The sequence below is a fragment of the Martes martes genome, assembly GCF_963455335.1.
Source record: "Martes martes genome assembly, chromosome: 14".
NCBI classification, from domain to species: Eukaryota; Metazoa; Chordata; class Mammalia; order Carnivora; family Mustelidae; genus Martes; species Martes martes.
The window spans coordinates 32,142,152-32,154,303 of NC_137902.1; the positions used below are offsets into that span (position 1 = coordinate 32,142,152).

Here is a 12,152-nt window from a genome sequence, read left to right on the forward strand (position 1 = left end):
GGCCTAAGCCAATTTACAGATTAAGTAGTTAATTACACACTTGTAAAACTTAATTAATGTAATGGCTAGTTGATATCCCTCTGCCTGAACTCAGTTGCCACTCAAATGTGAATCTGGTGCTGTTTGTCATACGTTTCTTAAAGTTCCCACAGCTCTACAACTGGCTATCCTTGGGTAATTTTTTTCTTTTTTAATTGGAATCACTGTGAAATTTTCATCTTACAATGTTGGTTATCTGGCCTTCTCTTGTGAACTTGTCATTTATCGTTAAGTCCACAACCATTCTTTTCTTATTCCCTCACAACTACTAAATTGTGCTCTTTGGCCACAGACTCAAATGCAGGCATTGAAATTGGGTGGCATGGATTGTAAAGTAGACATTCAGTTGGCCTCAAATATATATGTGAACAGATAGATAGAGGCGAAACATCAACATGAAAATGCAAAAAGAAATTCCTGTGGGAAATTCACCATCCTTAAGAAAATCCTTAGAGGAACCCAGTTTGAGGAGCCTGCAAATAAGGAACATATCACTGATGGGTTTAGGACCTAAAACTAAGCTTGAGAGAGCGTTTAAATACCAGTTTTTTTCTCACCTGAGTCTCACATTTTTCCTCTCCACTTTGTCCTCAAATATTGAAGAGGAAGTATGTGAAATTGGGGAGAAATTACCCAAAACCCTTAACCCTTATCAGGAATTCAGACTTGATCCGAGGGATACTTGAGCGCTTCAGCCGACTTCAGAGCAAGGAAGTGATGGACGGAAGTATTTGAGGAATGTTATTTGTGCTCCTGAGTGACAGTAGATGAAAGTAAAGAGAACACAAAGTCAAAGGAAGCTTTGTGAGTGTAGGAGCTAGAGGTCAGACCTGAGTGCGTTTGTGGAAGGTTCTGGAGGGAGGGTTGGTGTGACTGAGTGACAGACTTGAGGAACTGGAGTGTGTGGAGGACTTCCAGGCCCGGGGTCTGGAAGGAGAGGGCTACCCAAAAGGAAGGGAAGCTTTGGAGAAAGAGCATGAACTCAGGGCTCACTTTGTCTGGTTTTTGGGATGATCTCACAGGCCGTGAGAAATCTATGGAGTCAAAGATGACGTCATGTGAGAGGTGAACGAGGGTTTCGTCCACTTGCCAATCATAATTTAAGTCAGGCAAATAGAAGATGTCCCCCAAAGAGTAGGAATGTCTGGGACTTCTGGCCGACTGGTGTGTGTGTTTGTTGTTTTTAATAGCCATGGTCAGCTTTGGGGAAACAGCGCTGCAGCTTTGGGACTTTTCAAAGCATCTCTTCCCCAAATCTGGCTTCTTTAGGGAGATTCTCATGCATGACATAGTTGATCAAACATTCATCTAGTGTTCTGCTGAGGTCAGATAAGTGGAATTTTGCCCAGATTTCTACACCAGAATGAACTAGTTAGAGTGACTTTTTCTGCTTTGCTTTCTGGAAACTTTTGAAAATGTGTCCTTTTCATTGTACATAAATTGTGATTTTAAATTGTCATTGTTTCTTGTGTTTAGATGAGACCTGCCAGAGCCAAATTTGACTTTAAAGCTCAGACCCTCAAGTAAGTACCACCAATTTGTTTTTATAACTGCCTCTATTGAAACACAGCTCACTTGTAAAGAGATGGAGAAAAACAACGATGATTAAAAACAGTAATTTATAGAGTTTCCTACGTGCCAAGTGCCATTCAAGTTTCTTACATATGGTAACCGATTCAGTGGTTACCAGAGCCCTCTGGGGCTGGTGCCGTTGTTATCCCCGTTACACTGATGGGGAGACAGAGAGGCTGTGAGGTTAAGGATCTTCCCCAAGCTGGTCAGTGATAGGTGCAGGGGATTCAAACCTAGGCAGCCTGGTGCCAGAGCCTGAGCTTCTACCACTGGGGCACCTGCCACCTCTTATCCAGGGACTCCATTTGCTTGATGAAGTGGTGGCTCGATCTGACCCATTCTTTCTATGGGAGGAACCAAAACCAGTGTCTAGGATGATAACTTTATTAGTTTTGCTACGACGTCTTATGACATTCAAAGATTGTGGGAACCCACAGGAGGGCAGTATGTTCCCCAAAGGGCTAGCTCTGTAAAATATTCCTTAAAAAGTGTCTTCTATCCTAGAAATGAGTCTAGGAACCACTGCACACTATGTCTATACCTCCCATGCCTCCTTCTTCCCAGAGAGACTTTGCTATTGGCATAGTAATGGCTCTAGAAGGCTTTCAATGAAGAAACCTGATTAGCTTATTTTACCCAGTGTTACCTAAATGTGGATGACCAGGAAGCCTTTCTGTCCCATGGAATGGAATTTGGAAAATGCTACCAAAGACTGGGTTCTACAGGGAACCCGCTCATTTCCTATCTAATTATGGATTAAAATGGGCCATGAGTTTCCATTGGCAGCAATAACCAGCAGTCATCCCATTGTCCTGCTGATGGGAGGCCCCCCACATCTCCATTCTTGGTGATGGGAGGGAAAGCTCTTCATCACTGGACACTGAGTAATGCCATGGAGAAGGCTACTCAGCCTGGATTCTGATCTCCTCCAACACAAAATGAGGGACCAGGCCACAGTCTCTAGACCTAGGCACAAATCTGGTCTGTTGGGTTTGTTTATAATTACTCCAGTCCTTTAGCTCATCAGCTAACTAGAGGTGGCAGTCTAGTGTGCTGGAGAGATGGGCTCTAGAGTCAGGAAGCCCTCTGTTTGAGTCATGACTGTGCCCCTAGCTGTCTCTGTGACTCTGAGCAAGTCACCAACCTCCACCTCAAATTTCCTCATTTATAAAATGGACATAGTGGGGCCTGGGTGGCTCAGTCATTAAGCGTCTGCCTTCAGCTCAGGTCATGATCCCAGAGTCCTGGGATCAAGCCCCACATCAGGCTCCCTGCTCAGCGGGAAGCCTGCTTCTCCTTCTCCCACTCTCCCTTTTCTTGTTCCCTCTCTCCCTGTGTCTCTCTCTCTGTCAAATAAATAAATAAAGTATTTTTAAAAAATAAAATGGAAAAAAAATGCCACTCTTGCAGGGCAGTTGAGGTAATACTTACAAAACATTTTGCATCACGTAGCAAAAGTCAGCATCTCCCCCGTCCCTTCTTTTTAACCAAAGAGAAGATAACAGAGTTATACAAATTAATATTACCTTTTCCCCTTTTTCCTTTGGAATGAGAGAGGTACATGTAGTCATTGAATGGTATTGTGATGATAATCATATTTATGTAGGTTTCATTAAAGAGTCTGAACAATTTTTTCCTTAGAGCATCTTTGTCCAATAGAAGAGGAAAGGCTGACTGAGATGGAATTGTCACCATTTATCAATAATGCTAATGCTGGGGACATCTGGGTGGCTCAGTCAGTTAAGCGTCTGACTCTTGATTTCAGTTTTGGTCATGATCTCAAGGTTGTGGGATCGAGCCCCATGTTGGGCTCTGCACTGGGCGTGGAGTCTGCTTACGATTCTCTGTCCCTCTCCCACTGCCCTTCCCCATCCTGCGCACACACACACACACACTGTCTCTAAAAAAAGAATCAAAATGGTGCTAATATTGGAGAGAGGAGTCCTTCCTCCTGGCTCGGTGCTGTTATTGCTTCCTCCCAGAAAAGTTAATAAAACTTTTTTTTTTTTTTTTTAAAGAGTAAATGATAGATCCATTGACTTGGGTCTTCTAAACGTCTTTAATCACCGGGTTCTTCTTTTCTCCATAGTAGGTTACTCAAAAAAGTGTTCTGTAGGAGCACTCGAGTCAACAGAGTTAAACAGGGTTCTTATCCGCAGGACTTATCTGAGCCTCTCCTGTGCTGAGAATATACAGGGGGACACTCCAGAAAAGATCTGAAGTATATCGTATTACTGTTTCTCAAACCTCGTTACCACCAGACCTTGCAGTGCGGTTCTTCGAGAGGTGGGCATGAGGTCCACAGTGCAGGAAGGCTGACTGCAGACCTCTCAGCCCCCCACAAGCTGGCCTCCTCCTTGCTTACTGGGGGGCCGTGACACTCCCACCTGTCTCCACAGCTGCGAGTCACTGAGGGTGGGAGAGCGGGGAGCGTCTCCAGCAGGAGTGGATATGCTGAGGGTCCAGCACAGCCATGTGTCCATGATTGGGGGGTAAAGAGAGGAGGGAATTCAAACACGCCCAAGGAGAGCGACAGCAAAAAACTGGCCCCAAATATTCTCTTACAGAGACAAATGTCCCAGATCCCCTTCACGGGCCTCCTCAGGGTCAGAATCTGGTATACCAGTGCGAGAGCCACAAAGGCCGCCTTGTTCTTGCACTCAGCACAGAGCTGACTTTGTGTAAAGTCTTCCAGATGTGCCCCCATTGTTTAGCCAGCATCCCTCGCAGAACCGTGGGACTTCCTGGCACATGGCAGAGGACACAGGCCTGCCCCCTCCAAATTGCAGTCAGAGCCTTTCTTTCCATTGCTGTTGGTTTGATGCAAATGGAAAAGATCTAGGTCTTTTTTTTTTAACTCAAAAAACTTCTCAAGCTACAGTTGTTACAATTGTTATCCTCATCTTGGGTTTTTATTTTACTTATAATTTATCTTTTTCATTTTTTTTTTTTTAAGAAGGAACCCTGGGGGCGCCTGGGTGGCTCAGTGGGTTAAGCCTCTGCCTTCGGCTCAGGTCATGATCCCAGGGTCCTGGGATGGAGCCCCACATCGGGCTCTCTGCTCAGCAGGGAGCCTGCTTCCCCCTCTCTCTCTGCCTGCCTCTCTGCCTACTTGTGATCTCTCTCCCTCTGTCAAATAAATAAATAAAATCTTAAAAAAAAAATTAAAAAAAAAAGAAGGAACCCTGATTAGAGGTTAACAGCATCATTATTAAGGCCAGCAAAGGGATGGATGAAGATAGAAAAGTTGCACAAATACATGAAGAACATTTTAAGGAAAATCCACTTTTCTTTCCAAGGTTCCTTCCCATGTTGAAAAGGAAGTAGTGACTTCCCATTTCCCAAGCTAGCTCTGTAACAGGCACCGTGCTGGGCATCTTACTTTGAGTTTGTTGCTACGTTTTTCCAACAACTCTGACTTAGCTCCTATTTTCAGATAAAGTATCTCTGAGAGATTCTGTATCTTGCCCCGGGTCTCCGAGCTAGTAAATGGTATAACTGGGTTTTAAACCCGGATCTGGCTAATTTCAGAGCCTTTCTACTGCATGATGATAGATGGATGGGGGGAGGGTGACGTGGCTGGCTGGCTGGCTGGCTAGAACGACACGAGGATGTCAGTCTCTCACAAGTAACTTGATGGTCATTTCCAGCAATGAAAGCACGCCTTGCCTGGGCATGGAAGGGTAGTAAAAACAATGAAAGCATCCACAGGGAGACTTTTGTCATTTACTGGACATCAGTTGAGACTGCTGGACGCATTGTTCCGTGTTGCATAAACATTCTGAGCGTAAGACCAGCATTCACAAAAAATACATTGAGAAAACCCACGACAAACGCATAAGGCCTGTGAGCACTTTGGAGTGGGGAGCCTGTTTGAAAGTCAACATCCATCCCACAGAGGACTGAAAGGTGGCCCAAAGAGATATAACCTCCTAAAGAGCAGGGTTCTCCCTCCCGAATATGGAGCCCCCCTTCTGTAATTTGTCCCCTTTGACCTCAGCCAGTCTCCTTTTGCTAAAAAATGGAGTGTCCTCATCTCATGCATTTGGAACCATCTGCTGACGTGCTTTGACCTCTGCTGACAGGGAGCTTCCTCTGCAGAAGGGGGACATCGTGTACATCTACAAGCAGATCGACCAGAACTGGTATGAAGGAGAGCACCACGGCCGGGTGGGCATCTTCCCGCGCTCCTACATCGAGGTACGGTCGCCCCTTCTCTTTCCCCAGGAGAGCCTGGTCCTGCCCCCAGCACCACGCACTTACCAAGAACTTGTATTTTTTTTGTTTCCTCCCTTCCTCTCGTCCCCTCGCTTTCTTCTCTTTTCCTCTGCCTCTTTTCCCTTCTCAGCTTCTTCCTCCTGCCGAGAAGGCTCAGCCCAAGAAGTTGGCGCCGGTGCAGGTTTTGGAATATGGAGAAGCTGTTGCTAAGTTCAACTTCAATGGTGATACGCAAGTAGAAATGTCCTTCAGGAAGGTAAGCACCCTCTCTTCTCAGCCCTGGGGCTCTGTTTGGATGACCCTATTCTCGTGGGGTAAGGGGCGCAACGGCGATGTACTCGTCTCATGGTACCGTCCCTGTGCCCGAGAGCTGTGCCCCGTCTAGGACTGCTTGAAGGGCAGGTGGATAATTTTCTGAGGTGAGGGATTTAAAAAATAAACCCTAGGCTTTCTCAGAGTTTAATCACATTAAGTTCACTGATTAAAGGTAGTGTTTCTGGAGTCTTAGACCTCTTCAGCCAGCATTTATTGAGCACCCCATGATGTGGAAAGTGGTCATGACATATTCCGATGGCCCAGTAGAGAGGAACAAGTCCTCTGAAGCCAAAAGTCAGCCTAGCCTCTGGGAAGTTAAAGACTTTTCCAGGCCACTCTTTGCTCATAGGTGAAATGAAGACAAATGGCCCTCTCCTAGAGCTGTTATAAGAGGATTCAAGGAAACCACCTCTGTGAAGCCCTCAGCATGAAGCATGGCATCTGGTTGGTGCTCTCAAGGACTCGGTGTGCTCGCCTGGCACACGAGTGAGCTGCACAGTGATGCCTTTCTTCCCAGCGAGCAGATGCTCTCTTCCCATGTCAAAACTCTCTGGCTTGCTGGAGTTATTAGTTACTAATTTTAGTGAGGATTTAGGGAAGTGAACATGTGCCTTAGAAAAAGATGAACTACCTTTTGGGAAAGAGAAGCACCCTCCATGCCCAGTATTGGGAGACCAGTAATTAAGTCATTACATGTGTGTGTCACAGAACAGCCTGCAGTGGGCTCTTCTGCTGTTGCTACCATAGCATTAAAACCATAGAATTCTATTTCTTGATAAAGAAGAAGGTTCACTCTGTGTCGTAAAGGATGGAAAAGAAGGCTGGAAAGCGAAATGTAGTGCATGCTCAATTTTCATAAGAAAAATATGTTGCAAGTCTAATTCACATGCACAGAATTAAATCTGGGAAACACATATATCAAAATATTAACTGTGGTTACCCAAGTGATAATCTTCTGAGTAATACTTCTTTTCCGCTTAATGTTTTTTTTTTTTTTTTTTACTCTTCTATAATGGTACGGGGGAAACAAAGTTCTAAAAGGGAAGGAAAAAAGATAACCCTCCCAAACCTTTGCTTTTGGAGACAACTGGATATCAATTTTATGATAAGTGAGGCAAAACACCTCCATCTGGCTATTAGCTGGGGGGATGACTCTGACCTTCTCCTTTGCTGCAGTATTTGAAAACTGAGCTTGACTTCCCAGCCTCCAGGTAGCTCTCCTGCTGTCAGCACCTCATCTCTGTGATACTGATTTTATCCGAGTCTAGCCAGGAAGGCTTTTCTGAACAAAGGATGTGATGAACAGTAAAGGATGGCACAGGGTGCAGGCAGGGGCCTCAGACCTGACAAGGCCTTGGTGGCCCAAGGATCCATCCTTGCCGTGTCTTGCAGGGTGAGAGGATCACACTGCTCCGACAGGTGGACGAAAACTGGTACGAAGGGAGGATCCCAGGGACGTCCCGGCAGGGCATCTTCCCCATCACCTACGTGGATGTGATCAAGCGGCCCCTGGTGAAAAACCCCGTGGATTACATCGACCTGCCTTTCTCCTCCTCCCCAAGTCGCAGTGGCACCGCGAGCCCGCAGGTACCTAGACTTCTCGTCCTTGGTCTTCACGTTCCTCACGACCCATCCACAGTGCTGATGGCATGCAGGCCCTCTGGGGTGGCTCTGCAGCACTGTGATTAGGAACCCCTGCAGCCATGCAGAGGGTACACACCAGGGTTTGTTTTCCTGGGTACAAGTGACATGTTTCGAGAACTTGGAGGGACAACTATTATGTTGGGGAAAAGAAGAGCTTAAGGTGATGGCTCGGGATAACATGGTTAGGGCCAGAGAAATGAGAGACTTTAGCAGTTGGTCCAAAACTAGGAGCATCCTACCCTGCGTGAAACTGGTCGTCTGGGGACCGCTGCTGTCCAATACATACCGTGACCCAGGCCAGTTCTCTTCAGCATCTTACTGGTCAAGGCCAGCCTGCAGAAGGCAAAGATTGAAAGAGAGAATCTCGCGCTCTCATCCTCAGACGGATAGACCAGATCCAGAGTGTTGTTTGCAAGCAGGAGCCAGGCTGGGAAAGGAACAGACAGCGTCCCTGTTTACGCTGGGCCGAAAGGAAGTAGTTTTACAGGCATAGTAAGATGTTTGCATCCCTAAACGTTTATTATAAATGGACTTGTTTTAAAAAATATGTAAATTATTCCCAACCCATCCCCCCTTCCCCAAAGCCAAGAAAGAATTAGGACCTTGGGTTCAGAAGAGGCATGGTGGGGTGACTTCCTGTGAAGGCCACTGACCACACCCCCGTGGTAAGGTGTAGGGAGAATGGCCAGCAGTGTGAGAGCAGGACCCGGACCTGGACCCAGGGTGACACTCGGGTGGTGCCTCTTTTCTGTCATCCTGTCCTTATTTCCTCCTCCTCCACCTGCCCACCCCGACCCCAGGGATGGTTCTTGGCAGAAGGCATTAGACGGGCTGACCCAGGGCTTCCTGCACAGCGAGCTCCATCTCCTGTGATCTCACGGGGAGGGGGCGTGGGGTCAGGGCAGGCCGTTCTGCTTCGTAGTAATTAGAGGGACTCAGCGAGATTTTTCACTTCACTGTAGTCAAGCACAACTATAAAACAAAATGTCTCCACTGCTCATATCCATCTCCAGAAGGTTCTTTGCTGGGAACTCTAGAGAGAATAAAAGCCCAAAGAAGGGGCAGGACCGTGGCAGGGCACCCTTTTCCCTTCGTGGTGTGGGTCAAGGCTCTTCAGTGGCAGCAGGGGTGGGGTGGGGTGGGGTGGGGTGGGGTGGGGTGGGGTGGGCAGCTTCCGGTGTGTCCCTCTGAAAGTCCGATTCCACAGACCGCGCCAGTGCCGTCTGTAACCACCCCGATGGACCCCTTTCTCCCGTCTCCATACCCCTCGCTTCCCCCCCTTCCTCCACCTGCACACACTGTGCACACACGTGCACGCAGCCACATCTCACTTTCTCTCCAACCTAACCGAATGATTTCATTGTTTGGACACCAGAGTGTCCTCGTCCTCTGCATTTCATTCCTCTTTGTATATCCCTTGTGATTATTTTCCTCCTCTCTTCTTTATGCTGACTCTTGTACCTTTTTGCTTCTTTCCTTTGTTTTCCTCTCTCTCCTTTTCTTTTTAAGTTTGCCAGTCACAGCAAGCTCATCGTGCCGGCCCCCTCATCCCTGCCCCACCCCCACCGAGCCCTGTCCCCTGAGATGCACGCTGTCACCTCTGAGTGGATCTCCCTGACTGTTGGGGTCCCAGGCAGGCGGTCTCTGGCCCTGACCCCACCCCTGCCTCCTCTTCCGGAAACTTCTGTCTATAATACCGACCCCCTCTCCTCGTGGGTGAGGCCGGGTTCCTCTCTCTCTCTCAGCCTTCCCCATTCGAGCTGGTCTGATCGATCCACCCCACGTTCACTGGCTTCCCCGCTGGCCCTGCCTCCCTCTCACAAAGCTGCCTCCTTGGCACCCGGAGCCCCCACCTTCCTTCACGTCAACGGGGACAGTGGTGTCCACATGCCACCCCCAGGTGTCCCCCAGGATAGCTTCCCGCAGCTGCTGCCGGGGAGCTCTGATAGGGTCATCTCGGAGCTCAGCAACGCCTTTAGCAGCCAGGGTAAGCGGCAGCCGAGGCGAGAAGAGCGCGGACAGTGTGAGAGGAGAGCAGAGCGGGAGGCAGGTGAGAGATACCCCGGAGCACCCAGGATCTCTAAGAAGAGCTGCTTGAGACCTTCAGACGTGGTCAGGTGCCTGAGCGCGGAACAGAGACTCTCAGACCTCCGTGCGCCCGAGGAGAGCCGGCCCGGCAAGCCCCCGGGTAGCCCTTTTCCGGGAAGGGAGGCTGAGCAGAGAGAGCTGCATAGAGGTGGCGAGCAGGCCGAGAGGAGGGCCGCTCGGAGTGCTGGGAGCCAGGTAGGCCTGTAGCATGACCGCGGGTGCCTTGGCATCTCAGTTGGCAGGGTGGGCTGGACGTCTCACCTGTGGCCCGTCTTCCGTGGCCCCATGGATGCCAATGAGAGCCCTTCGCTTGCCTTGGGGGCAGAAATAGTACCCAGGAGGGAATGGAGGGGCCACTGATTAAAGTGCCAGGCTGGGGACACTTGGAGGTAAAGGACAGTCGCACTGGCCTCTTGAGGGGATTCAGAAGTCACTCCCCCTTTGGCTGTCTCCTGGCCCAGTGCCAAAGCCCCACGAGAAGGAAAGCCTTCCTCTCATCCATTCACACCTTGGAGACTTTCCTCCGTTTGCTCTAACACAGCTGAGAACACCAGGCTTCAGTTTGGCTCCGTGTGGTTTGGTTTTGTGTGAGCTGCACTTTGTCTCCGTAACCCCTGGCGCACGGCCAGCGCCCAGCTCTGTCAGGTCTTCGTCCTGTCTCGTGTTCGTGTGGGAGCACAGGGCTTTTGTTCGCTGACGAACAAATGCATTTGGGTCCTGAGGAGATGTATGCAGGCCCAGCGCTGGGACCCCAGCAGGGACAGGGTCCTTGAATGGACACCTCAGGGTTTTAGGTGACTGTCCCATTTTCTCTCTGGGTCAGCTACAACAATTTCAAGGACCAAAGTGGCTTTAGGGTGTTTTGAGGGCTAAAAAATTAGGGATGGGGATGAGGATGAATTTGGCAGTTAGATCATGATTCCAGAGCTACTTCTGGAACTGAGAACATTCTAGAATGCCTTCAGTATCAGATGGAATTCTTGAAGACACCTCTTTTGTTGTTTACTGTGTATAATACCCCCAGTACACTATGCTTGATCCTCAGACCTGAAACTCTGAAGTTTCATTTAGTCATTCAACAAATATTTATTTGAGGCCTGTAGACACCAAGATCACATTCTGTAGGAAAGCCAGATCTATCTGTGGGATTGTGTTAAATAATCAGGCTAGCCAGCCACAGTTTTCTACGTGCAAAGTAGAAGTAAAAGTGGTCTCTTCTTCATAGGGTCTTCATAGGGTAGTTGTAAGGACTAAATGAGCTAAGCGCGGTGCCCGGCCTGTGGGAGGGCTCCCTTAAGTGGGTTGTTTCTCCCACACTGAGCGAAATGAGGATCATTTCTCCCATTCCCACTCTGATATTTTCCCTGGCCCAGGGAAAAGAGCAGAACCTGGGGCAGGCCTTGCCTGGTCCCAGAGCAGGTACTCCTAGAATGTGTGTTCCAGGAGGAAGAGAAGGGTGCGTCCCACCAAGCAAAGAGCAGTTGGTTGGGGAGAGATGGCGAAGGGGCTAGCTGAGAAGAATTCAGTGTCTCTGATGGGAACAGTTCTGTAAACATCCCAAGTCAGCCCACGGTGCCTGGAGACCTAGTTTACTGTCGGCCGTGAGTCAGCATAGCCCAATCCAGGAGCCGGCCTGTACAGGAAGTGTGCATAGTGCGGGAACTCTGGGCCAGTCAGGGGTATATACTTCCCGCTTCCTAATGGAGGATGGGGGAGGGCAGGAGTGGGGTGCGTAGCTGGCAACATGGAAAGATGGACCTGTTGAAAATGGTTTTCCTTTCTTGGTGGGCCTCCAGAACCCGAGTGTACCACTTCCTGTCCCTGCCCTTCCTCGTCCTCTTCCAGCGCCAGCCCTTTCTCTGTGGGTGTGCCCGGCCCTGACCCCAGCCTTGCTCCCTGCTGAGAGCTGGAAGATTGTGTGAGAGGGGCCCCTGCCCCCAAACCTCCTGCCCGGCCCCTCTACTTTAGCCTCCTGTGACTGGGGACCAGAGTCAACCACTCACAAAAGGGGGATGAAGCTCCTGCCCCTTGAGGCCCTCTTGGGATGATAGAGCTAAAGATGGAAAGGACTTCAGGGACAACTGTTCTTTGGCCTGTCAGCTTGCTAGGGCCTCGGGCTGTGTCACTTATTTGGATAAATGCATTCCAGACCAGCGTGCATGATCCGGAAAATCGCCAGTCACTGTTCTCCTTGCTGCGGGGAACTGAACCAAAGTTCAATTTTATGATAGTTGTTAGGAAGCTAGGTTGAACATCTGACCAGTAAGTGGAGGGAA

At 49.0% G+C, this 12,152-nt stretch overlaps 1 protein-coding gene across 3 annotated transcripts in view; it reads left to right on the forward strand.

The window, feature by feature from the left end:
* Positions 1 to 12,152, forward strand: part of SORBS1 (sorbin and SH3 domain containing 1) — a 224,987-nt gene that overhangs the window by 194,506 nt on the left and 18,329 nt on the right. For 2 of the 3 annotated variants that reach the window (XM_080822788.1, XM_080822789.1), the window contains 4 exons: positions 1,516 to 1,562; positions 5,697 to 5,811; positions 5,960 to 6,085; positions 7,537 to 7,731. In XM_080822788.1, coding sequence (XP_080678914.1) covers positions 1,516 to 1,562; positions 5,697 to 5,811; positions 5,960 to 6,085; positions 7,537 to 7,731 — 483 coding nt within the window. Of the gene's footprint in view, positions 1 to 1,515; positions 1,563 to 5,696; positions 5,812 to 5,959; positions 6,086 to 7,536; positions 7,732 to 9,297; positions 10,072 to 12,152 lie in introns of all 3 variants that reach the window. The other variant, XM_080822787.1, reaches the window with a different exon arrangement.